At 39.9% G+C, this 26,779-nt stretch overlaps 1 protein-coding gene across 4 annotated transcripts in view; it reads left to right on the top strand.

The window, feature by feature from the left end:
* BICC1 (BicC family RNA binding protein 1) overlaps window positions 1-26,779 on the top strand; it is a 301,081-nt gene that overhangs the window by 76,232 nt on the left and 198,070 nt on the right. For 3 of the 4 annotated variants that reach the window (XM_068547506.1, XM_068547505.1, XM_068547507.1), the window contains exon 2: window positions 24,920-24,966. In XM_068547506.1, coding sequence (XP_068403607.1) covers window positions 24,920-24,966 — 47 coding nt within the window. Of the gene's footprint in view, window positions 1-24,919; window positions 24,967-26,252; window positions 26,326-26,779 lie in introns of those variants that run through there. The other variant, XM_068547508.1, reaches the window with a different exon arrangement.

The raw sequence follows: 26,779 nt of genomic DNA, 5'->3' as shown, positions 1-26,779 counted from the left end.
AGCAGTGTTTCTCAAGGTGAGGTGGTGGTGCATGTATTTCTAGAATACATAGAGTATATTTCCCAGAACGTGACAAACCTTCGTATTTTCTGCATATCTTTTATAATTTTATAGATGCGATTTTATGATGTCCTCAACTTCTCCTCCCTAGAATGAAAGTTTCCACGGAAAACTTTGTTAGAGGAAAAATAGTCTCTAATAAATATCTTGTTCATTATATTAATTGGTCTTATCTGGACACAGTCCTTTCTTCAGGTGTCCTGATGAGAAATACATGCAGTATTCCACATATGGCTATTTGTTTGGGATAATATTCTTTGCCCTCTCTTTTGTCATTGTTCATTTTTTTTCTTTGGTGAGGGATGGGTGGAAGATGGTGGAGAAAGTTGGGGGCAGTTAGATTTTGAATCACTTGATGCCGACCAGGGTTCTTGGCCTTCCCCAGTCAATAGAAATTGACCAGAGGCCAGACAGGAAATTCAGGCAAGGCTTTATTGGGTCCCCTGATGCAGCAGGGGGGAGTGAGTCTCCCTTGCGTGTCCCCACCTGAGGGGGGACCAGCTTGTTCCTTGTATGGGGTGGGGTAGGGGCGTGTCCAGGGGTAGGGCTTAGGTGGCTTGCCCACCTCTCTGGTGGAGGTGTGTGCAGGGGGCATGCACAGTCCCCTGCTTTTGCTCCCAGCTCTTCGGAAGTGGCATTTGAGGTTTTTTTGGTCTTTTTGTATCTTTCATCCAGAATTTGCCGGCATGCATGTGGTTATTTTTAGTCGCTTATAGTTTCTTGTATTTTGTTGCTGAAGGAGAGGTTCATCCAGGTGCAAGCACTGCAGCAAAGGGTTCCAGGTCCCAGCCTGTCTCATTCTCCCCTGAGAGACTCTACACCCTTATTCTTAAGGGGTAAGGGACCAAAGGTCTCTTCTTCTGAAACTTCTTTCTGCTGGACAGGGGCCACAGACCCTAGCCTACCCTAGAGGTGTAGAAGTCCCTTGCTAACTGTTCCAAGGACCTATAGGGACCTGGGCCACCCTCTGCTGGAATGGATTGAATTCCTAGAGCCATCATGAGCCTTCCTTCAAACTGTTGCAGTCTAGAAGACACAAACTCAATCAAAAGGTTAAATAAACAAGGGCTAAAAAGGAGAACAACAACAATAGCCATTAAAGGGCCTACAGGGACTTCCCTGGTGGCGCAGTAGTTAAGACTGCACGCTCCCAATGCAGGGGGCCCGGGTTTGATCCCTGGCCAGGGAACTAGATCCCACACGCATGCCGCAACTAGGAGTTCTCATGCCACAACTAAGGAGCCCACCTGCCGCAACTAAGACCCGGTGCAACCAAATAAATAAATAAATAAATACTAAAAAAAGGGGGGGGGAGCCTAGAAAGGGAAGGAACCAGGTGAACTTTGGGGGCGCATCCGTAACTGTTGAGCAGACAGGGAAAGCCCCAGTAAAGCCTTGCCTGAATTTCTTGTCTGGCCTCTAGGCAATTTCTGTTGATTGGGGAAGACCAAGAACCCTGGTCAGTATCAACTATCTTTAGAGAATAGTCTGCAGTGATGTTGATTTTCTTCCTAACTGTAAGTCCTTCAAATAATTTTTAAACAATTCTTCTTAAGTTTCTTTTACTTACCTGTCCTCTTCTTCTCCCATCATTTCCACCTGGAAGAGGGAAGGACACAGTAGCAGATCAATGGGGATTGCTTGGCCAAGGAGCATCTCCATGTAAAAAATTTGAGACCAGTTTTCCCTCCATTTCAGGGGCAGGACGGTGACAAGTACAGGAGACTTTTTTTTCTGATGGGAATATTTCTTCATACACTGTAGCCGCTTGAGTGCCTCCCAGAGAGCATTCTTGCTTGAACCAATGCAATTTTGATTGTCTTTCGCAAAATCTAGTAGAACAGGGATGGGAAGGAACACCCGCGCTTCTGTTTTGCGATTCCTTACACTTTGAGACGTTCTTTGGGCAAAGATTGGTTACAAATTGCTTCAAGATGCATCCACTGAAGCTCGAGATAGTCTTTCTTCAGTGCTGGAGGTGAACTCTTTGCTCTTCCCTTGGCCCTCATTGTCTCTGCTCGTGAGTGTGAGGGGGGTTTCTCTTGGTGTGAACAGCAGCGCTATTTTGAGAAGTTGACGCTCAGCCCTTGCTGCTGTAACAGGCACGTAACGTAGCACCCCATTTTTCAAAACCGTTTTTGTTGGCTCGTGATTTGTGCTCGTAAAACGTGCTTATTTGGAAGCCCCACAGCTGTAGAGTTCTGTTTATAGACACTGAGCAGGTACAGTTAAGCTGACTGCCTTGTACAGGGGAAGAGTCTGTGTGGAATCAGGACCAGGGAATGGGAAGGTGGAGGCTGTTTCTACCTCACAACAGTGGGAGGAGCTTGGCAGCACCTACTAGAAGGCAGGCATTCTAGCTTGGGTAGACTTTGGAAGAATTTGGGCAAGATGTACTGTTTGGTACATTTGTTTTGACTTTGTTAACCTTTTTTGTTAAATTGGAGTATAGTTGATTGACAATGTTATGTTAGTTTCTGCTGTACAGCAAAGTGAATTGGTTATACATACACATACATCCACTCTTCTTTAGATTCTTTTCCCATATAGGCCATTACAGTACTGAGTAGAGTTCCCTGTACCATACAGTAGGTCCTTATTAGTTATCTGTTTTATATATAGTAGTGTGTATATGCCAATCCCAGTCTCCTAGTTTATCCCTCTGCTTGACTTTGTTAATCTTAAATAGCCTTTGTAAATAGAGTCTTTACTGGGTTTAGTTAGATATATGAGTTCATACAAATTCATAAAGTTCTTATTTTTTCAAAGGAGATAATTTAAAAAATGATTAGACTTATGATAAAAACTCTTAAGTGGTTTTACTTTTAGGTATGTGTGTGTCTATACTTTTTTGGGGTCATTTTCAGAGTACTGCAGCTGTAGCCCAAGAAAAATTGGGAAATGAAAAAAAAATCTATAATATAGTAATCATATTCTTTCATAGCATACACATTTTGGCCTTTTGATGAACATCCCTAGTTTTTGTGTGTAGATTTAAAAAATAATAGTTGTAATCATATTTCACATATAATTTTATGACCCATTTAAAAATCATGCCTATTTAAAATTTTTATTTTTACTGGATAGTTTATTATAATCATTTTTTTCCTTACTGCTTCACCTTTTGCAAATCATCAAAACCATCTTTTCAAATAACTTTAAAATGTTTAAATAAGTGCCTATATCTAAATTTTCTTAATTCTCAGATTGCTTTTGCCATGCCTTTTGCTTATTTTAAATATTACTAAAATGAACACATTTGTGCTGATAGTTTTTCCTCTTTATTTCACGTTTTGGATTATATTCTTAGGACCTAGTCTCCTAGAAATAGAATAACAATTCTTTTTTTAAAAAAATAAATTGATTGATTGATTGATTGCTGCGCTGGGTCTTTGTTGCTGCTCCCGGGCTTTCTCTAGTTGCGGTGAGCAGGTGCTACTCTTCGTGGCGGAGCGCGGGCTTCTCACTGCGGTGGCTTCTCTTGTTGTGGAGCACGGGCTCTAGGCACACGGGCGTCAGTAGTTGTGGCATGTGGGCTCAGTAGTTGTGGCTCGCGGGCTCCAGAGCGCAGGCTCAGTGGTTGTGGTGCACGGGCTTAGTTGCTCCGCGGCTTGTGGGATCTTCCCGGACCAGGGCTCAAGTCCGTGTCCTCTGCATTGGCAGGCAGATTCTTAACCACTGCGCCACCAGGCAAGCCCTACAATTATTCTTTATATAAACCAAATTACTTTCCAAAATGATTATGTGAATTTATACTTCACTCTGCAAGCACTATATTCTTACGCTCACGGTATTACTGAATTTCATGGTTATTATAACATAGTTTTAGAAATTATAGAACCTTGAGATAAAATCTTTAAATTCTCTGGGAAAATACACCATTTAAAAAAAAGGATGGATTCAGGTATTATATCTGACCCCTTACATATCAAGAATTTATTTTCAAACCATTCTGAAATTAACCTAAACAGATTTAGCAAAATCAGAAAGATAATCTAGAGTATTTTACACTTTATGTTTCAGGATAGGTGCTTTAAGCATGAACACCCAGAGCTTGACAGAGCATTGCCAACTGTCAACCCAGGGCTGGAAAAGAAATTTTCATTACCTTTTTAGAAAAGCTTGAATATTTTGAGACTGGTGAATAATCAAGGCCTGAGACATTTAAGTTCCTTGAACTTAAGAAAAATGAGTTTAAACTTTCCAAAGTAAACAGAGTACAAAAAGCTGCTGAGAAGATAGAAGAAAATGAATACATCCAGGCCCACGTTGCTATTACAGCAGATTCATTTTAATTGAGATAGAATGTGATCCTTAACCAAAGTTACAATTCTGGGAAGAAGAATAAAGCTATGGCTTAGGATATGACCACCATGTTTGCATCGTAAATATACGCACATATTTTATGAAAGGAAATCGAGGTAACGGTATCGGTTATAACTTTTATCCTAGGCCAAAGACTATTACCTTAAAATTACTCCTCAAGCATTGTTTGAGATGAAAACCACATTTAAAGGTAGTTTTCTGCCTACTGATGAAAAATGAATTCATGTTAACCAACCAAGGCCTTTAAATGGAATAAATTATAATCAGATGTTAGATTTCAATCAGCTTTAACAAAAACAAATGATTCTTTTCAGAGATGAGAATTGATGGCTTAGCCCTCAAAGAGTTTATCTTTTTTCAGACTAAATGTCTTGAGAGGAGGGCATATGCTTAATTTCCTAAAAACAGGCTTGTGATTTATCGGCAGCAAACTGCTGAGTTTAAGAAATAAGAGCTCCCCTAAATGTTTTCCTAGGCGTTCCGAATGAGGATGCCTTGATCTGTAGTAACTTGATTATGCAAAGCCACGTTTCACAGAAGGTGGAATTGTGCAGCTGGCTGTGGAGGAAGGACCTGGTGGGGTCGTAGGTCAGATCCTCTCTGAATGACTTCCTTTGCTGTCTTGCATATCTGAACTCGTTCCATAAGCCTGTAGATCATAGACCCAGTCCTCTTGAGTGGAGGAAAACGTTCTCCAGACCTACTGAACACCTGCTGATTATATTAGCACTTGAGACCTCTTCTAATGAGATACAGTGTGAGGCAGTGTTGGCTCAACAGGCCTTGAGTAGAGCAAGTTTAGAAAAGGCTGGAAGCAGTTTTCACAGTAACAGGTAAGTCTGTGACTGCTTCTACCATCCTTTAGTTAGCCCTGAAAACTTCTCTAGGCTGTAGTGAATTATGCTGCATATCCAGAGCGCTGGCATGGCCTTAATGCCGAGAATGACTTCGGTTGTCAGATTCAAATCCTTTACTTGCCTCAGAATAATTGCATTTCTCGGTAGCCCTGGGGGTCAGGTGAAAAGTGCAGTGGATGGCGATGGGCAGCGGGCTAGGATGATAGAAAACCAATTTGACTGAGAGTTTGGAAAGAAAAGCACTGACATCACCACGTGATTTTGGGGATGTCTCAGTGCTCGAGACTTGACTGTGTGTGAGAATCATCTGATGTGTTTATAAAAATGCAGATTCCCAGGCCCCCACAATGATTAAGATTCACTGGGATCTGAGGGTAGGGCCCACGAATATGATTTTTTTCCATGAGCACCCGTCTCCCCCCGTGTGTCTTTGAGTTGATATTAACTGCAGTCCACTGGAATATTAGAAAGCCCTTGTCCAGTTGGTTTGTTTGCTTCAGCAGATCAGTTGAGCTAGTGGGAGCATCCAGTGAAAAACAGGTAAATTTTGTGATATAGTTAAATGTGTCGACAACTTAAAAGATTATGGAAAGACCATGTGAATTAATTGTCCATTTGGTAGTTCACGGGTTACTTTTGTGGAGCAAGTGAAAGTATATAGATGGCACACTGACAGAGGTGGAGTCCTCCTTGTAGTGAAAATGACAATCTTCCATAATAGTTACTGGAGTGGGAGGACAACAGCATTTTGTTGGTACAATTTCTAAAGTCACAGAAGAGTGGACAACTAGACACTCATTTAGTACTTGATTTCGTGCATAAGTAATATGAATATGAATGCATCACCAGTATTGGGTAGGCCTGTGTAATTGTTCGTAATGATCTTCAGGTACGTTCAGATCTGTCTGTTATGTGCAAAGACCTGTCTTCTTTTTTGACTGCTGCGGGCGTCGTCTGCCCCACTGCCTTTCCATTTGTCTCACCGTTTTCTGCTCTGTCTTCCCACTGGATTCTGTACTGCCAAGAAGACTTCAAAGCAAAAGGGCTTCTCCAGTCTGTTGCCCCTTCAGTGGTTCACTTAATGCCACCATTGTCCCCTGACATTCCTAATGTGGTGCTGCCCAGTCCCACTCTGGGGAGGTGGGAAAGCGGAACCCACTTGCAGGAAGCCTTGCTACTGCTGTCTTTTTTGTTTGTTTGTTTTTGGCTGCGCCACGCAGCATGCGAGATCTTTGTTCCCCGACCAGGGATCGAACCCGCGCCTCCTGCAGTGGAAACACGGAGCCCTAACTGCTGGACCACCAGGGAATTCCCGCTACTGCTGTCTTGAAGGCTGCAGTGAAAAAGTAACATTTTCTTTTTGCTGCTGTTGTTTCATTGTCTGATACTTAGACCACTCAACTTTAACCAGAATCTTTTAAAATAAGATGTCAGTATAAATACTATGAGGTCAAGATAAGAAAAAATTAAGCAAAAGCATAATTACTATCTTTACAAATCATGGAAGAACATTAGGTCGACTTTGTACTTAGCAAGTGTAGTTGTAATGGTCTTAGGCCAGATTTTCACACTTGCCCTTTATGTTCTTTCTGTGGCCAGAGTACTGAAATTGGCCGGTATATTAAAAATGAGCATCAAATAATACATACATATGGTTTAAAAATGAAATTGTATAAAAAGGCTTATTAAAAAAATCATAGTACCCTTACCTACAACACCATGTTCTGTTCCTTAGATGAAGCCACTTTTTACTCTTTGAGCTGTTTCTCCTAGTATTGTTTCTCCATTTTCTAAATAATCTATTTTTATCGCTTTCTCTTTCATACATATTCTGCTGCACTCTTGTGTGGTAGAAAGGATTTAGTTGTTCACTTTTCTCCTCCCTTCTCTTCCCAATAAAGTTAAATCACAAGTTTTGGTTAAATCAGTATTCAATATTCAGTGTTTATATTATGTATGCTGTTGCTCTTCCCTGACAAGCCCAGGAATATACAAAGATTTCGTTTCCTTTTTTGACAGAATTTTGTTTTCCCTGGAGTTAACAATTGCCTTATTTTTTTCCTTGAGCTTAATATTTTTATACTTATCACAGGTTCTTTCCACAACCTCTGTATCCTCTCAGTGTAGTTTTCTCCATGGTCAAGATGTCAGATAATTAGTTCCTTTTTTTTTTTTTTTTCCCCTGATAATCTTCTGCCTGAAGTTGGTTGTCATGATCCATCCTTTATAAACATTTGCCTTCTGGGCTGGCTGTACAGCTGTCATCTTGGGATGCCCTTAGTATCCGAGGAATTTTTTCTGCTTCCATCCCGGGAATTCTTTTTTTCCCCCTCTTTTGTGTCTTTAACTCTCAGTTTTCTATATTCAGGAAAGTCTCTCACTTCCTTGGCTGAGTTCCTCATTTTGGTAGCATGCAACTTCGTATAGTGCCAGGAAGTAGTAGGGAAGTAATTTTTTTTCCAACTTTGCATGCCTGAAAATGTCACTGTTTCCTTCTGCTTGACTGAAATTTTAGCCATATAAAGAATTTTGGGTTGAAAATCATTTTCCCTTAGAATTTAAGGCTTTACTTCATTATAATGTAGCTTTCTATGGCATGAATGAGAATTATGATACTGTTGTAATTGCCTATGACTTGTTATAGTCTCTCTGGAAGATTTTAAGATGCTTTTAGTTCAGGCGTGAAATTTCAGTAGGCTGTGCCTTGATAAGGGTATTTTTTCATTCATTCATATCAGCTTAGATACTTAGTTTGCTTTATCAATGTAGAAACATTTTAAGTCTGGAAATTTTCTGGTATATCTCTTTGATATTTTCTATCCAGTTTATATTCTTTTTTTTTTTTTTTTTTGGCTGCGTTGGGTCTTCGTTGCTGTGCGTGGGCTTTCTCTAGTTGCGGCGAGTGGGGACTACTCTTCGTTGCAGTTCTCATTGTGGTGGCTTCTCTTGTTGCGGAGCACAGGCTCTAGGCGCACGGGCTTCAGTAGTTGTGGCATGTGGGCTCAGTAGTTGTGGCTCACGGGCTCTAGAATGCAGGCTCAGTAGTGGTGGCACACGGGCTTAGTTGCTCTGCGGCATGTGGGATCTTCCTGGACCAGGGCTCGAACCCGTGTCTCCTGAATTGGCAGGCAGATTCTTAACCACTGCGCCACCAGGGAATCCCCTATCCAGTTTATAGTCTATCTGTTTTCTTTCTTTCTGGAAATTTGGTTAGTTGGTTTTGGACTCTTGGATTGAACTTTTTAAAAAAAGTTATATTATCTTTCCCCCTTTATTTTACATACATATGTCCTCTTGTTCTCCTTTCTGGGAGATTTAAAAAATTTTCCAAATTTTGGATACTGTTGTGTTATTTTTGTTTTATTTTTAGTTTACAGGAATTTTTCTTGTTCGCTAAATATTTTTCTTTTAAAAATAGTATCCCATTTTTTGGAATGCATAGTTTTTCTTCTCATTATGATAATACTGCGGGTTTAAAAAAATTCCCCTTCTCCTTCCTCTATCTTCCCCTGTTCCCTACCCTGTCCTTCCTTACTGTCACCTCCTTCTTCATCTTTCTCCTCCTCCCCCCATCCTCCTCCTGCCCTGTTCTCCTTTCCTCTCCTCCTCTCCCCTTTTCCCTCTCCTCCTCTTCTTTTCCCTCTCCTCCTCTTCTTTTCCCTTCTTCTCCTCCCCCTTCATCTCCTCTTCCCCCTCCTCCTTCTGTCATTTTGTTTTGCTCTTGTTCATATTTTAGAGTGAGGCACTAAAACATTTTGCATTGGTGGGATTTGTTGACTGGTGGACCTTGCCAACAAGGGAATGACCTTGTACGCTGATACATTTCAAGGTAAATAACTGCTCTATGGCCGTCTTATCACAGTGCAGTCCCCACCACGTAGAGCAGTACCTCAGCTGACGTCCTGAATTAGAATATCATGCATTAGAACCACACATGTGGAGCACCTAGGAGGAAATTCTAACCCTAAGTAGGAACAGTTTTCATGGCAGTGAATGGTCCTTGAGTAAGTCTGAGTCACGGACAGTATAGAAAGGAGAAGAGACATAGATATGCACTATTTAGATCATTTACTGAAAAAAAGAACATGTGAAAAAGAAACACCCTTACCAGTATTGCTCAACTAAGGGTCTTGGCATTAATGGGTGGGACACTTCTTTATCGAGCTGGATTCTTTGTGACTACCCTGGATGGGTGCTAAATGTCTGCACCACTGCCGCATCCTGTGATGACAGAAAACACCCACGTATTTCCAAACGCGCCTCTGCGGAGTGGTGCTTCCTCAGGAGCATTGCTGTGAGCCGACTTAAGGAATTCCTGCCCCCAGTCACTGGAGAGCTCCCTTCTTCTCAGCTGTGCTGCACCTACAGCTCCTTTTAGGAAGAGGGGCTATTTTAAGTGCTCTGAGGCACATAAAAGGGAAACTAAAGTTTCTGACAGACAGACGTGGGTATTCACAGCGTTCTCCCTGCCCAGATTTTACTTTGCACATCTCCCCATGTCTCAGTCCTTCCCCATGTTAAACAGTCAGCACGGAAGCTCCCTACCGTGTCCATACTTTGAATTCCTGTTACCTGTGACTCCTGTATGACGTTCAACCTTTCAGAGTCTTGTCATGTTAAATTACTAACTTCAAAGAACTTGCAGGTAAGGCCGTAAGTTCTTTGAGGTCAAAGTTGCACGCTTCCATTTATTAAATTCTTACAGAGTGCCTGTTTGCGTTTTTGGAGGTGAAAATAGAGCCTTTGGGAGGCTCAGTCACTTGGAGTTATACTGCTGGTCAGTGACAAACCTCGAGGTGAACCTAGTTTTCCCTGACTCCACAACTTTGATCTCCTCTTTATATGCCTCAGGTGCTAAATAAGTATTGTTTAAATGAATCAATAAATGAGTCTTTCAGCGTTAAGATGAATTGGAGTAGCCTTGATGAAAGGAAGCACATCTTTGCCCCATTCACACCCCTGCACCCATTTTGGTGGAGGAGAATAGCAAACAGATTGCCCTGTATCCGATTTCTGCACATAACCTGAACTTTAAACATGCCTGGAACACATTTGGTTCTGATTTAAAACAAGTTGGCTTGCTCCATTGCCATGTTATTACAAACACAAAAGAAATATAAACTTCATTCTGTTAAATAACCATCCACATAAACTCTTAAATAGTTTTGGGTTGGGCCAAAGCTGGATATTAAGGAAATGGTTATTAATGTTACATATTTTATTCAAACTAATTCCTTAACCCTCCCAGCACCTCCACAAACACCAGGCAACCTTTTTCTTCTTCCCTCAAAATGTTCCCAGGGGTTTAAGACAGATACAGCTTGGATTTCAAGCTAATGACTCCTTCTCTTTGGAAGTATTCCTTGTTTTCGGTCCTTCGGACCTGTCACTATGCTGCCTACTTGAATCTTTGCAGCCCTCTTTGGGTAGTAGCAAAGTTATTATTCCCTCTAGTAACACAGTGACATGGAAATGTAATGCGAACCACCGTGTAATTTAAAATTTTACAACCACACGAGAAAGAAACAAAACAGGTGAGGTTAGTTTTAATATAGTTTTCTTTAATCCAATATATGAAAATGGTATCATTTCAACATATAATCAAAAATTATTAATGAGGTTTTACTTTCTTTTGTACTGTCTTTGAAATCCACTGTGTTTATTCTTTCAGCACATCTGGTTCAGACCAGCCATATTTCAAGCACTCAGTAGCCACAGCAGCCAATGGTTATCATTTTAGACAGCACAGCTCAATGGCAAGACCCATATAAGCTATATAAAGGCCATGAACATCCTTTAGCTTTTCATAAAGCCAGAAGAGTGTTGCTTTAAAAAAAAAAAAAACTAATATTATGTAAATACTCCAAAGTTGTCAAATAGTGTTTGTGACCACAGGCCAAACTAAATGGTGCTTCAGAGGTTGCTTATGTATGAAGAAATAGGGTGTGAACACAAGACGTTTGACATGACCAAAGTTTCTGTTAATCAGTTGGACTCAAAGTCCATTGATGTATGTCAGGGTCATTAGCCCACAAGGAAGTCTTCATTGCAGGCCAATAAGTTTGAAGTCTGAATAAACTCTTAGCCAGAGTTGCTTGAAGAGTTCAAGTTAGCTTGACGCAATGAATAATGTAATTTAGATGTTCTCAGATTTTGGTGAATATTTGTTTTCTTACGTTTGACAGCAACAGATGCTTTCTGAAACTATATAGCCTGTAGATTACAGAACGCTGGCCTTTGCTCCAGGCTCCTGCTGTGCCCTGAGTGTGGCAGGGCCACCACCAGCTTAGATTGTCCCCAGCACTGGAATATTAGCAGAGGTTTATTGCCCTGAGAGATTTAACGTGGAAAAAAGAAATCCCCTGAAATCTGAATTTTGAGACGTGTAGTCTGGCTAGGACTTAATTGTTAGAGTTAGCAGGTATAAACTGTAAAGAGGCAGCAGTGGCCCCCATTGTTAGAAGAGATCAGGACTCCTCTCCTCACCCCCATCATTATCTATGTCATTTCTATTAGTTCTGTTGAAAATTTGTTGGGAAATGGAAAAAAAAAAAAAAAAAAAAGCCTCAGTGGATGTCTTGGATTTTTGGTGTAAGTGGCCCATGCTCTTAGCTCAAATTATCATAGATAATCCATCTCTTTTCTTTCAAACTCTTAGCCATTGAGCCCTTTTAGAATGTGGTAAATCTAAATATAACATAGAAATATAATAGGTGTTATCCTTTTTATTTCATGTTTTATTTGATGTGACCTTTCGGTAAAAACGGCCTTCTTTTGATGTATAATTTATGTATAATGAGAACCATATAGTAAAAATTTTCTCCTTTTGATTCATGCATTTTAGAGAGCATCGCTTTCTGTCTTTTGGCTAGCTATTAAATTTGGATGTGACTCACAGAGGTTTTTCCAAATATTGGATTGTTTAGTGTTTTCAGCTATGAAGTTCTCTCTTTCTTTCTCTCTTTCTTTCTCTCTCTCTTTCTCTCTGTTTCTTTCTTTCTTGGCATTCCATCCACTTTTTAAATTTTATTTAATTTTTATTGGAGTAGAGTTGATTTACAATATTGTGTTAGTCTCAGGTGTACAGCACAGTGAATCAGCCATACATATACATATACATATACATATACATATACATATACATATACATATACATATACATATACATATACACAGTATCCATCCCTTTCCAAACTGCCCCCCCCCCCAAGTATAGGCCATCACAAGGCACCGAGTAGAGTTCCCTGTGCTATACAGTAGTAGGTCCCCGTCAGCCATCCATTCTATATATAGTAGTGTGTACACGCCAATCCCAATCTCCCAATTTATCCCTCCCCGCCCCTCTACCCCCTGGTAACCATAAGTTTGCTCTCCACATCCATAACTCTATCAGCTGTGAAATTTCTTACTCTAGGCGTTAAGTTGTTAAAACTTCTTTACTCAGTGTTAGTTGCACATAATCAGAATTTCAATCTAGATAGTGCTAGGTTGATTAAGGCGTATGATGTTCAACACTGGGCATGATTTTATGGACTGCTTTCTGTCTCTGCTATTACATTAGTGATTTGTCTCCTTTGGTAGCTTATGTCTACATTTGACCTTTAGACTTTTGCCAGATTGCCTTACACTGTGGGCTGAAAATGAAGCTGTGACAAACCAGTAATGGTAAAAACTTGGTTCACTCTCAAATAGGCAGAAGTATTTCAAATGATTTTAACTGATTTTTTTCCTAATTGGAGGCTATTAAAAGCTATTTATTCAAACTATTTAAAGACATTCTGAAAAATGCAGGGCTTCCCTGGTGGCGCAGTGGTTGAGCATCCGCCTGCCAATGCAGGGGACACAGGTTCAAGCCCTGGTCCGGGAAGATCCCACATGCCGCGGAGCAGCTAAGCCCGTGCGCCACAACTACTGAGCCTGCACTCTAGAGCCCACAAGCCACAACTACTGAGCACGTGTGCCACAACTACTGAAACCCGTGCACCACAACTACTGAGCCTGCGCTCTGGAGCTCGTGAGTCACAACTACTGAGCCTGCGTGCCCCAACTACTGAAGCCCACGCACCTAGAGCCTGTGCTCCGTAACGAGAAGCCACAGCAGTGAGAAGCCCGCGCACTGCAACGAAGAGTAGCCCCCGCTTGCTGCAACTAGAGAAAGCCCACGCGCAGCAACGAAGACCCAAAGCAGCCAAAAACAAAATAAACAAACAAATAAATAAATGAAAAATGCAAAGGAGGAAGCCATAAATGACCCAATAATTCAACCACTCAAATAACACTTGTTCATATTTTGTTTATCCTTTAAGTCTTTTTTTCCCCTAACATGTACATTATGTATATATGCACACATGATACTTCAATACAGAATTGATCATTTTGTACGTCTTGTTTTATAGCCCCCTCAAATATACACAATTTATTGCATTTTTGAACATGGGAATTTTTTTAACTGCAAAAATAAAACAGTATTTAAGGAAAAAAGAAGATGAGGAAAACCATCCTTAAATATCCAGCCACTGTAAAGATAAATTTAATTTTTGTCTGTTTCTTGATTTTTCTCTGTAGGCGTACATGATTTTTTATTTTTCAGGGTGAGTGAATTTGATTTTGTTCTCAGTTGGCTCTGGGAAGCAGGTAGGGAGTTTTAGGAATGGTGAGGTCTGAACATCTTCCCACTTACTGTGATAACCTTCAAATGACACTATTTACTACTGGAGTTTAAACTGGAGATGTTCTTCAGTTGGCTACAGTATTTAAATGTTTTTAACTGAGAACTGAAGAAACTTTATAAATTGACTTAATGTCCACTGTTTCTTCAATCAATTCTCAGAGCTTTGCATGCCAGTCTAGGGTGTTAGATATGATTGCTGAACATAAAAAGTTCTCTGGGAGTATATAGAAACTGCATGTTCTACATCTTTTGCTGATTCTTCTTTCAGTAGACTTGTAGGGAAGTTTTCTGAAAACAGTAATATACAAATAAAATATATGGTAAAGCTCTTTTAGCATATGGATTACATCGATACAATAAGTGAATGTTTTAAAAAGTTGTTAGTAAAATATTTTTGCAGGAGAATCAGACTAGCTAAATGGTTACATTTCTTTCAGGTGAACTTAAGGTGCAGCAACCTTCTTAGTTGCAAATGTGCTACAGTTGGGTTGTGTGAAAAAAAAAAAAAAGGGAGGAACGCCCTGAATCTTCGCAGATTTTTTTTTTTTTAGATTTTTATTTTTATTTTTCTTTTAGTTATTTCTGAGATATACATTTTAAAGTAATAACTAGAATTATGACATAACATTATATCAGAACATATAAGATTTTTAGAAATTTCATGTAATGTCTGAAACATTTGTATTAACATATTTCCATACAAATAACCCAAAGAAAGTTTAGGATTAGTTGTTTTTGTTGGTTTGTTTGTTTTTTTATACTGCAGGTTCTTATTAATCATCAATTTTATACATATCAGTGTATACATGTCAATCCCAGTTGCCCAGTTCAACACACCACCATCCCCACCCCACTGCGGTTTTCCCCCCTTGGTGTCCATACGTTTGTTCTCTACATCTGTGTCTCAACTTCTGCCCTGCAAACCGGTTCATCTGTACCATTTTTCTAGGTTCCACATACATGCGTTAATATACGATATTTGTTTTTCTCTTTCTGACTTACTTCACTCTGTATGACAGTCTCTAAATCCATCCACGTCTCTACAAATGACTCAGTTTCATTCCTTTTTATGGCTGAGTAATATTCCACTGTATATACGTACCACATTTTCTTTATCCATTCGTCTGCTGATGGGCATTTAGGTTGCTTCCATGACCTGGCTATTGTAAATAGTGCTGCAATGAACATTGGGGTGCATGTGTCTTTTTGAATTATGCTTTTCTCTGGGTGTATGCCCAGTAGAGGGATTGCTGGATCATATGGTAATTCTATTTTTAGTTTTTTAAGGAACCTCCATACTGTTCTCCATAGTGGCTGTATCAATTTACATTCCCACCAACAGTGCAAGAGGGTTCCCTTTTCTCCACACCCTCTCCAGCATTTGTTGTTTGTAGATTTTCTGATGAAGCCCATTCTAACTGGTGTGAGGTGACACCTCATTGTAGTTTAGATTTGCATTTCTCTAATAATTAGTGATGTTGAGCAGCTTTTCATGTGCTTCTTGGCCATCTGTATGTCTTCTTTGGAGAAATGTCTGTTTAGGTCTTCTGCCCATTTTTGGATTGGGTTGTTTGTTTCTTTAATATTGAGCTGCATGAGCTGTTTATATATTTTGGAGATTAATCCTTTGTCCGTTGATTCGTTTGCAAATATTTTCTCCCATTCTGAGGGTTGTCTTTTCGTCTTGTTTATGGTTTCCTTTGCTGTGCAAAAGCTTTGAAGTTTCATTAGGTCCCATTTGTTTATTTTTGTTTTTATTTCCATTACTCTAGGAGGTGGATCAAAAAAGATCTTGCTGTGATTTATGTCAAAGAGTGTTCTTCCTATGTTTTCCTCTAAGAGTTTTATAGTGTCCGGTCTTACATTTAGGTCTCTAATCCATTTTGAGTTTATTTTTGTGTATGGTGTTAGGGAGTGTTCTAATTTCATTCTTTTCCGTGTAGCTGTCCAGTTTTCCCAGCACCACTTATTGAAGAGACTGTCTTTTCTCCATTGTATATCTTTGCGTCCTTTGTCATAGATTAGTTGACCATAGGTGCGTGGGTTTATCTCTGGGCTTTCTATCTTGTTCCATTGATCTATGTTTCTGTTTTTGTGCCAATACCATATTGTCTTGATTATTGTAGCTTTGTAGTATAGTCTGAAGTCAGGGAGTCTGATTCCTCCAGCTCCGTTTTTTCCCCTCAAGACTGCTTTGGCTATTCGGGGTCTTTTGTGTCTTCATACAAATTTTAAGGTGATTTGTTCTAGCTCCGTAAAAAATGCCATTGGTAATTTGATAGGGATTGCATTGAATCTGTAGATTGCTTTGGGTAGTATAGTCATTTTCACAATGTTGATTCTTCCAATCCAAGAACATGGTATATCTCTCCATCTGTTGGTATCATCTTTAATTTCTTTCATCAGTGTCTTATAGTTTTCTGCATACAGGTCTTTTGTCTCCCTAGGTAGGTTTATTCCTAGGTATTTTATTCTTTTTGTTGCAATGGTAAATGGGAATGTGTCCATAATTTCTCTTTCAGATTTTTCATCATTAGTGTATAGGAATGCAAGAGATTTCTCTGCATTAATTTTGTATCCTGCAACTTTACCAAATTCATTGATTAGCTCTAGTAGTTTTCTGGTGGCATTTTTAGGATTCTCTATGTATAGTATCATATCATCTGCAAACAGTGATGGTTTTCCTTCTTTTTTCCAATTTGTATTCCTTTTCTTTCTTTTTCTTCCCTGATTGCCGTGGCTGGGACTTCCCAGACTATGTTGAATAATAGTGGTGCGAGTGGACATCCTTGTCTCATTCCTGATCTTAGAGGAGATGCTTTCAGTTTTTCACCATTGAGAATGATGTTTGCTGTGGGTTTGTCATATATGGCCTTTATTATGTTGAGGTAGGTTCCCTCTATGCCCACTTTCTGGAGGGTTTTTATCATAAATGGGTGTTGAATTTTGTCAGAAGCTTTTTCTGCATCTATTGAGATGATCATACGGTTTTTCTTCTTCAGTTTGTTAATATGGTGTATCACATTGATTGATTTGCGTATATTGAAGAATCCTTGCATCCCTGGGATAAATCCTACTTGATCGTGGTGTATGATCCTTTTAATGTGTTGTTGGATTCTGTTTGCTAGTATTTTGTTGAGGATTTTTGCATCTATATTCGTCAGTGATACTGGTCTGTAATTTTCTTTTTTTATAGTAACTTTGTCTGGTTTTGGTATCAGGGTGATGGTGGCCTCATAGAATGAGTTTGGGAGTGTTCCTTCCTCTGCAATTTTTTGGAAGAGTTTGAGAAGGATGGGTGTTAGCTCTTCTCTAAATGTTTGATAGAATTCACCTGTGAAGCCATCTGGTCCTGGGCTTTTGTTTGTTGGAAGATTTTTAATCACAGTTTCAATTTCATTACTTGTGATGGGTCTGTTCATATTTTCTATTTCTTCCTGGTTCAGTCTTGGAAGGTTATATATACCTTTCTAAGAATTTGTCCATTTCTTTCAGGTTGTCCTTTTTATTGGCATAGAGTTTCTTGTAGTAGTCTCTTTGGATGCTTTGCATTCCTGCGGTGTCTGTTGTAACATTGCATTTTTCATTTCTAATTTTATTGATTTGAGTCCTGTCCCTCTTTTTCTTGATGAGTCTGGCTAATGGTTTATCAATTTTGTTTATCTTCTCGAAGAACCAGCTTTTAGTTTTATTGATCTTTGCTATTGTTTTCTTTGTTTCTGTTTCATTTATTTCTGCTCTGATTTTTATGATTTCTTTCCTTCTGCTAACTTTGGGTTTTGTTTGTTCTTCTTTCTCTAGTTCCTTTAGGTGTAAGGTTAGATTGTTTACTTGAGATTTTTCTTGTTTCTTGAGGTAGGCTTGTATAGCTATAAACTTCCCTCTTAGAACTGCTTTTGCTGCATCCCATAGGTTTTGGATCATCGTGTTTTCATTGTCATTTGTCTCTAGGTATTTTTTGACTTCCTCTCTGATTTCTTCAGTGATCTCTTGGTTATTTAGTAACGTATTGTTTAGCCTCCATGTCTTTGTGCTTTTCACGTTTTTTTCCCTGTAATTCATTTCTAATCTCATAGCGTTGTGGTCAGAAAAGATGCTTGATATGATTTCAGTTTTCTTAAATTTACTGAGGCTTGATTTATGACCCAAGATGTGATCTATCCTGGAGAATGTTCCATGCGCACTTGAGAAAAAAGTGTAATCTGCTGTTTTTGGATGGAATGTCCTATAAATATCAATTAAATCCATCTGGTCTGTTGTGTCATTTAAAGCTTGTGTTTCCTTATTTATTTTCATTTTGGATGATCTGTCCATTGGTGTAAGTGAGGTGTTAAAGTCCCCCACTATTATAGTGTTACTGTCGATTTCCTCTTTTATAGCTGTTAGCAGTTGCCTTATGTATTGAGGTGCTCCTATGTTGGGTGCATATATATTTATAATTGTTATATCTTCTTCTTGGATTGATCCCTGGATCATTATGTAGTGTCCTTCCTTGTCTCTTGTAACATTCTTTATTTTAAAGTGTATTTTATCGGATATGAGTATAGCTACTCCAGCTTTCTTTTGATTTCCATTTACATGGAATATCTTTTTCCATCCCCTCACTTTCAGTCTGTATGTGTCCCTAGGTCTGAAGTGGGTCTCTTGTAGACAGCATATATATGGGTCTTGTTTTTGTATCCAGCAAGCCTTTGTCTTTTGGTTGGAGCATTTAATCCATTCACATTTAAGGTAATTATCAATATGTATGTTCCTATGACCATTTTCGTAATTGTTTTAGGTCTGTTTTTGTAGGTCGTTTTCTTCTCTTGTGTTTCCCACTTAGAGAAGTTCCTTTAGCGTTTGTTGTAGAGCTGGTTTGGTGGTGCTGAATTCTCTTAGCTTTTGCTTTTCTGTAAAGCTTTTGATTTCTCCATCGAATCTGAATGAGATCCTTGCTGGGTAGAGTAATCTTGGTTGTAGGTTCTTCCCTTTCATCACTTTAAGTATGTCATGCCACTCCCTTCTGGCTTGTAGAGTTTCTGCTGAGAAGTCAGCTGTTAACCTTATGAGAGTTCCCTTGTATGTTATTTGTCGTTTTTCCCTTGCTGCTTTCAATAATTTTTCTTTGTCTTTAATTTTTGCCAATTTGATTAATGTGTGTCTCCGCATGTTTCTCCTTGGGTTTATCCTGTATGGGACTCTCTGCGCTTCCTGGACTTGGGTGGCTATTTCCTTTCCCATGTTAGGGAATTTTTCGACTATAATCTCTTCAAATATTTTCTCTGTTCCTTTCTCTCTCTCATCTCCTTCTGGGACCCCTATAATGCGAATGTTGTTGCGTTTAATGTTGTCCCAGAGGTCTCTTAGGCTGTCTTCATTTCTTTTCGTTCTTTTTTCTTTAGTCTGTTCCGCAGCAGTGAATTCCACCATTCTGTCTTCCAAGTCACTTATCCATTCTTCTGCCTCAGTTATTCTGCTATTGATTCCTCTGGTGTATTTTTCATTTCAGTTATTGTATTGTTCATCTCTGTTTGTTTGTTCTTTAATTCTTCTAGGACTTTGTTAAATATTTCTTTCATCTTCTCGATCTTTGCCTCCATTCTTTTTCCGAGGTCCTGGATCATCTTCACTATCATTATTCTGAATTCTTTTTCTGGAAGGTTTCCTGTCTCCACTTCATTTAGTTGTTTTTCTGGGGTTTTTTCTTGTTCCTTCATCTGGTACATAGCCCTCTGCCTTTTCATCTTGTCTGTCTTTTTGTGAATGTGGTTTTTGTTCCACAGGCTGCAGGATTGTAGTTCTTCTTGGTTCTGCTGTCTGCCCTCTCCTGTTCTCTTTTTATTAGCTCTCCTTCAAAATCATGTCATCTAATTTAATCCTGGGTGGTCTTCCTGTTCCTCTCCTGCTCTCCAGATCTGTGCTGTCCAAAATGTTGGCCACAAGTCACCTGTGCACCTGCTGGTCTTGGAGGGTCTCCTGGGGAGGCAGGGGGCAGCTTTTTTCTTTCCTCAGTGCTTCCTCTAGTTTCACTTGCTCATAGGGTGCCACGTGCAGAGGCCTCACCTCCAGTGGTTCAGACCAGAGTTCCTCTTGCGAAATGGCTGCACCCGACACTGCAGTTCAAGATGGCCTCTTCACAGATTTGAAGAATTATTTCTCAATTAGTTTTTGTAATTTGAATTTGGTTTTTTTCTTGCTCATATTCCACAAGGGTGAAAAAAACGCATTGCTTTTCAAAGGAATGTTTAAAGATATTCTATACTATATTTTAAATATGAAATACATAGTTCTTGTGTTTTTAGATTTGGCTGTGTAAAGAAAGCATCAGATGTTATGGAAAAGCATTTCAGAATGAATTTAAATAAGTTTCCATTTGCCCTGTGAAGAACTGAAAATCGAGCTTTTTTCCCCCATCTTTAATTCAGTAATTAACTAGACTTTCCCTGTAGTTTGGGGGACTGTAATAGTTTACACCTGTTTCAACTTTTGCTGTTTTTTTTGGCCGTGGGTTTTGCCATCCCGTATTTCTTATGAAGCAAAAATATGAAATAAAATAGGGCAAAGCATTGGAGAAATTATAATAACCATAAAAAATGAATTGTTCAGCTTAAAATATGAAATGCTTTACCTGCACATGAAGCCATGTTTCAGTAGTATTGAAGTAATTTATTCCTGGAGTTCTGTGTCATGAAAATAAAGACAGTTGCTTTCATTGGCAGGAATAATCCAGGGTTTTTACAATCAAACGATTAACTTTTGGAACATCAGGCAGAAGTCATATTGTAAAGACAGAAAAAACCTGCTAAATCGTTATGTGTGTGTTTATGTTACTGTGAGTAAAAAAGATGAGGGTGTATCAGTGTATAAGAATGTGAAGGCTCGATAGAACTGTTCTACCACAGAATACAATCAGACTTCAAAGGTCAGGGCACGCCATGACATCAAGTACGGGTTGGCTCATTCCACAGTTGATGTTTCCCCCCCAATCATAATAAAAAGAAAATCATTGGGTCAAGAAATTACCGTACCTCCTATTTTTTTCTTGCAATCCAACTCTCAAATGGTCTCCCTGGAAGCACCCTTTCTTCTTTAGTCCTAACAGTAGCTACTCAGCTCTAGTGTTGGGTTAAGAGTAAATTGACTAGCTGTTTAGTGCGTTGTCCAGAATAAGAATAGCTAAATTAAATTTCTCATACGTTTAATTTGGATAGAGTTGTGACTGTGGAAAGATCTTAGGGAAAGTTGTTTCTAGAACCGAATTTTAATTCTGTCTTGATCTCACTCGTTGGGTGGCTTTGAATATATGGGCCAAGGTTGTAAGTTGAATGAAGGTCTGTATTGCCTATTTTGAGTCACCAGCATGGGACTTAAATATTTGTGGAATGAAAGTGAACTTCTCTTTCTTTTCTGGGTCTGTAGAATGAACATCTTATATGCCTAAGTTTATACTGAGAAAGAAATACTCTGCAAACCTCCTCCCTCCCAGTCTCTCACTTCTTCAAGAACAGTTGATATTTTAATACTGAGGAATTTAGAGTAAGTTTGAGAATGGAACTCTCAAATTTGAGCTCAGAAGGATCCCTCTTGGGGCGGGGAGAGAATACTTTTGGTGAAATGTTGCTCTCCCTTGATTGGCTTCTGTGGCCTTGACAGCTTTGTTTGGGTGGAGTCAGTAAAAGCTGTGCAGGAGACCCAGCAACCTGGGAATGAGGTAAGCATGCTCCTAGCAAGGACTGATGGCAGACTCACCGTGGTTTGCACTGGAGACAGTGACTACCCCAGAGTCCAACCAGAGGCTTTTACCAGGTCCTTGTGGGCTTGGGAAATGGACATGTCTCAGGATTTAGGGGAAAATCAGGCTCAGATTTGGAGTTTCTTGTGTGTAAACATTTGGAATGAAAAAAGCCAGAGATTTTTGGTGTCAACGAGTGTGCCATCTCTGGCTCCCTCCCTTCTGTTCCCCCTCAAATCATAAGGTTGCTAAAGGTACAGGTTTCTGGTTAAGTTTTAGATGTTTTTCTGGGAACATAATTATAATTTGGGTCTAACTAAGGAAGTTCCCCCCCTTTTGTTCATCCAGGGATTGAAAGGCCATTCTATGAAGTCTGTTTAGCTGGACTTGGCATGAAGGGGCATTTCAAGGTTGTGACATAATGCGTTTGTCATGAGCAAAATAAGTGTCTAAAGGAAGTTTCTGTAATAAAACGTTAATTGTATCATGAAATTTAAACTGATGAATTTTAATTTGTGAAGAAGTTCCCTGTGGGTGAAAGGGGTGTTTATCTGCCTTGCTTGATAGGCCTTTGAAAATACGTTTGATTCTAAAATTTCTTTTAAAAGAAGAGTTCCCTCGATGTCACTAGAATTTTTTTTCCAATCTTTGTGCCCTAGTATGCAATTTTCATTGCCAAGCAATTGTGTCATCGAGCAGGGGTGCCTTTAAGCTATTTTTGGCTTTAGAGATAAAGCCAGCCCAAGAGGTAGCTGAGTTGAAGTGCCCCCAAGGCATTTGTGTCATTAGGTTAGGGTGCCAACCTTTTATCTTCCTGGCCCCTCTGGCTAGGACCAACCAAGTTTGCCAGTTTATTTAGAAAGAGTGAGCTTTGCTTATTTTGTTGTTGTTCAAAATTGCTTTTTATGTTCTTTCAAAAGCTTTACTTTTGGTATATTTCCTAGTTGGAGTGAAAATCATAATTTGTAGAGTTAACTACAAAGAATCTATTTGTGGAAGTGTGTGACTCAAAGGCTCACATCGGTTTCTGTGCTTAGTTCATGCTGTTGATGATGTGGTATTTGTGCAGAAAGTAAAGTTAAAATGGTATTGGAATTGTGTGTTAGTTTCCTTTTGCTGCTGTAACAAATCACAAGTATAGTGGCTTACGACAACATAAATTTATTATCTTACTGTTCTGGAGGTGAGAAATCAGAAATGTGTTTCATTGGGCTATACCAAGGTGTTGGCAGGGCTGCACTTCCCCCAAAGACTCTAGGGGAGAATCCATTTCCTTGCCTTCGCCAGCTTCTGGAGGGCGCCTGTATTTCTTGGCTTGTGACCCCTTTTTCCACCTTCAAAGCCAGCAGTGTAGCATCTCTGTATCTTTCTCTGCTCTGACCCTCTCCTTTTGCCGTCACATGTCCTTCTTTCTCCCTCTGCCTCTGTTGTCACATTGCCTTCTTGGACTCTGACCTTCATGCTCCCTTCTTAAAAGGGCCCCTTGTGATTACAGTGGGTCCACCTGAATAATTCAAGATACACTTCCCACCTCAAGACCCTTAATTTAATCACACCTGCAAAATGCTCTCTGCATATGTAAGGTAATATATTCACAGGTTCCAGGGATTAGAACATGACATCTTTGAGGGGCTGTTTAGCTGCCACATATTAGAATACAGTTTTTAATTTATTATTTCTTTCTAGCTCTTGTTTTCATACATTTCCCCAAACTCTCTTTGGAAATCACAGAAACATGTACTCTGCTCTGTTTTTTATTTTTTTTTTTTTAAATTTTTATTTATTTATTTATTTTTGGCTGTGTTGGGTCTTCGTTTCTGTGCGAGGGCTTTCTCTAGTTGTGGCAAGCGGGGGCCACTCTTCATCGCGGTGCGCGGGCCTCTCACTATCGCGGCCTCTCTTGCCGCGGAGCACAGGCTCCAGACGCGCAGGCTCAGCAATTGTGGCCCACAGGCCCAGCTGCTCCGCGGCATGTGGGATCCTCCCAGACCAGGGCTCAAACCCACGTCCCCTGCATCGGCAGGCAGACTCTGAACCACTGCGCCACCAGGGAAGCCCTCTGCTCTGTTTTGTAAATGAAAACATGTCAATAAAATACACATTTTTACAAAATTATAGACGATATCTTACATTTAACTGTGAAATTAAAGTTGGTGACAAAAGAATTTAGACGTTAATACTTACTACTTTTTGAGGGCAGAGAGGATTTCTTTGAATTTTGAATTCTCTACTTAACGGAATGATCTGCCACACTTATTGGGTCTTTAATAATTTTAGCAAGTGCCCTTGTTACACACACACACACATACACACACTCGTGCGCCTACATACACACACTCGTGCGCCCCTTGACGGTATTACCCACTAGGTGTTTGGGGTACCACAGTGTTCCGGATTTCAGTTTCCAGAAGTTCTTGTTCCTGCTCGTTTCTCTGTCCTGGGCAGGGAGGGAACTCGTCCACACTGTGCCTGAATCTGAGACTTGGTGTTTGCCTTCTGAAAGGTGCAGTTTGATGCTATTGCAAGCAAGATGCCATTAGCTCTTTGTTCCTGTCTCTCCACAGATTAAAAAGAAAATGTTCACAGAACCGTAAAACTTTTGCGCGTAAAGAACTGGGCTTGTCCTTTATTTATAGGCTACCATTCAGATATGAAAATGATTGTTCAAATGCAATGACCTTGAAATTAATCTCAGGTGAAATTTTGTTGTCTGGGACCTTCACCATGGCTTTTTAACTCTCTTGTTGTTTTGTCTCTCTCTTTATAACTGTGAATAAAGGAGTGAGTTAAAGTGTAGCTTGTGATGCCAGCTGAAATCCAAGTAGACTATACAGTCATTGCAAAGCATAAAACTGAAATTGCTCTGAGTAGGCCTTGTCTGATGAGCCATCACTTGAAAAGGCAACCTCACGCCTGGGACTGATTACAGACAGGAGGTGCTCACAGCACTACAGCTGATTCTACTGGTAGTTGCATTTGTTCATGTATGTAGTTCCTTGACTATGAGAAAACAAGATTACTTTCATCTATGTGTGAAGATAGAGACTTGTGAGGCTTTCAGACAGAAAAAGGAGTGTGAAGTTATCTAAAGATGTCTGATTGATTGGATTAGTATTTTATTCTGTATCCATTTTGCGTTACAGATGAGGCCTATCGACAGGCACCGAGCTTTGGGGGAGCAAGGCTGGTATCTTGTTTACCTTTGTATTCTCATACCTGATACTCGAGAGTTTTTTAAATACATAGATTGAAAAACGAAACTATTTTAAATGTATACATTTTTATTTACAGCTGCTGCTGAAGGAAAAGGCAAAAGTGGGGAAGACTTTTTTCAGAAGGTAAGTCACTTTTTACTCGTGCCTTGGCGATAATTAAGGAGAAATGTACCTGTCTCAGCAGCTACACTGGAAGCCCCTGAAAGCGCCCCTTCCATAGGAAGGAGAGTAGGTTTTGATAAGATAGCTGGAGACGCTTGGGGCAAGGAAAGGGTGGTAGGCTGTTTGGGATGTAACCATTCAAAGGGGGCTCCTTCTGGGCAAATTTAATGAAGTTTTCCCTTGGAGGCAAGGAGGCAGTGAGGACTGCCAGATCTGCTGCCCAGATTATCTTCTTTACGCCTGTTTCCTCCTTCCCCAAACACATACCTGGCCTAGGGGGCTGGAGAGAAGGAGTCCCTCACAGCTTCTTCATTTCTGGTAAGCATGACCATGGGCGAGGTAATAAAATTGGCAAAAGATGCACCATTAGACCTGCTTGCTCACGACTGGTAACCATGTCCATTCTGTCCCCGGCTGCCCTCCGGAAGTTCTGACCTTCAGTGAAGCCAGCCTGGCCAGTCATAGAGGGAAATAGGAGTGGAACTGATGGAAAATGATTTGAGATAGTGGGGAGAGCAGTTGATTAATTCTGGTTAGCTCTATTTTAAAATAAGTGTTTTATGTAAGGGAAGATGTCTGTCTTTTCAAAGAAATTGACTCGAGTTCCTGTTCTTCTTTCTTTTGTTCAGTTGAATTTATTATATTTGTGTGTTTGTTGTTGGTTTCCAGAAGGCATGTGTGTAGGAAGAAATACACAGTTTGTCCCAGAGTGAAATACAGCAGCAACTACGGATGAGGTTAAATATCACTGTAGAGGGTCATCAAACTTTTGGAAAACACCTGTGTGACCAGATGTGGCTTTTACAGTCCTCCTCATTCTCTTGCCTTCTGTGTGATCGGTGTTTTTTTGTTTTTTTTTGTTTTTTGGTCAACTTCATCATTCATCTGCATTCTCTTCCAAGGATATTGAAAGTGAATATTTTCAGAGCTGATACTGGCATTGCCATTTCTTCATTCTGAAAATATTTGTTTACCACCTGCTGTGTTGTGCAACACACTGGAAAGACCAAAATGAGCAAGGCGTAGTCCCTGCCCTAAAGGAATTAGTCTGGTGTTTGATGATAAAGCCGCATAAATAGCAGGAAAGTCTGGGCCGTACAGGATTAAGCACTTGACTGGCACTTGAGGAGATTAAAAAGGACTTGTTGAGGCCTTTAGAAGAGTAGGAATTAGCCAAGTGGAGGTAGGCTTGGGTGGGTGGGGAGGGCATTCTAGGTGAAGAAACAGAATGGAAAAAGGCTCAGATGTGGAAGAATTCATGCAGCATTCATACTTCAAACATTTGGCCGGCATATGACACCGGAGAGTTCATAGTGCAAGGTGAGGTGTACTATCCTATATGATGAGGTACCTTCTTTGTTTGGGCGGCCTTTCTTAAAGGGATTTAAATTTTCAAAATTTAAAAGTGCTGTGCTGGCCAAATAGCATGTGCCAGACCACAGTTTTCCACCCCTGCTTTTTAGGCTCATGCTGTTGAAGTTTATGTACTGTGTCTGAATCCGCCTTCCTTGGCATTGTCTGACGTTGGTTCATGTCCAACTTGTACTCAATACTTGGGCAATTCAGAATACTCTGCTTTTAGCTGGGGCAGGCTTGCCACAAGGGGAAGAAAAGAGAAGACAAATAGCAGATTTGCCTTGGGTTGGCTGTGGTGGTACAAATAGACGCAATCTGTGGAAGGATTTTTTTTTCTTTTTTTTCTTTTTTTGAGTTCTTCTTTAACTTGCAAAGCGATGTAAAAAGCAGCCTGTTGAGCTTTGTGTGACTCAGACAT

The sequence above is a fragment of the Eschrichtius robustus genome, chromosome 7 (genome assembly GCF_028021215.1).
Source record: "Eschrichtius robustus isolate mEscRob2 chromosome 7, mEscRob2.pri, whole genome shotgun sequence".
Taxonomy (NCBI): Eukaryota; Metazoa; Chordata; class Mammalia; order Artiodactyla; family Eschrichtiidae; genus Eschrichtius; species Eschrichtius robustus.
The sequence above is the reverse complement of the archived record's forward strand: the minus strand, read 5'-3'. Positions and strand labels throughout refer to the sequence as shown.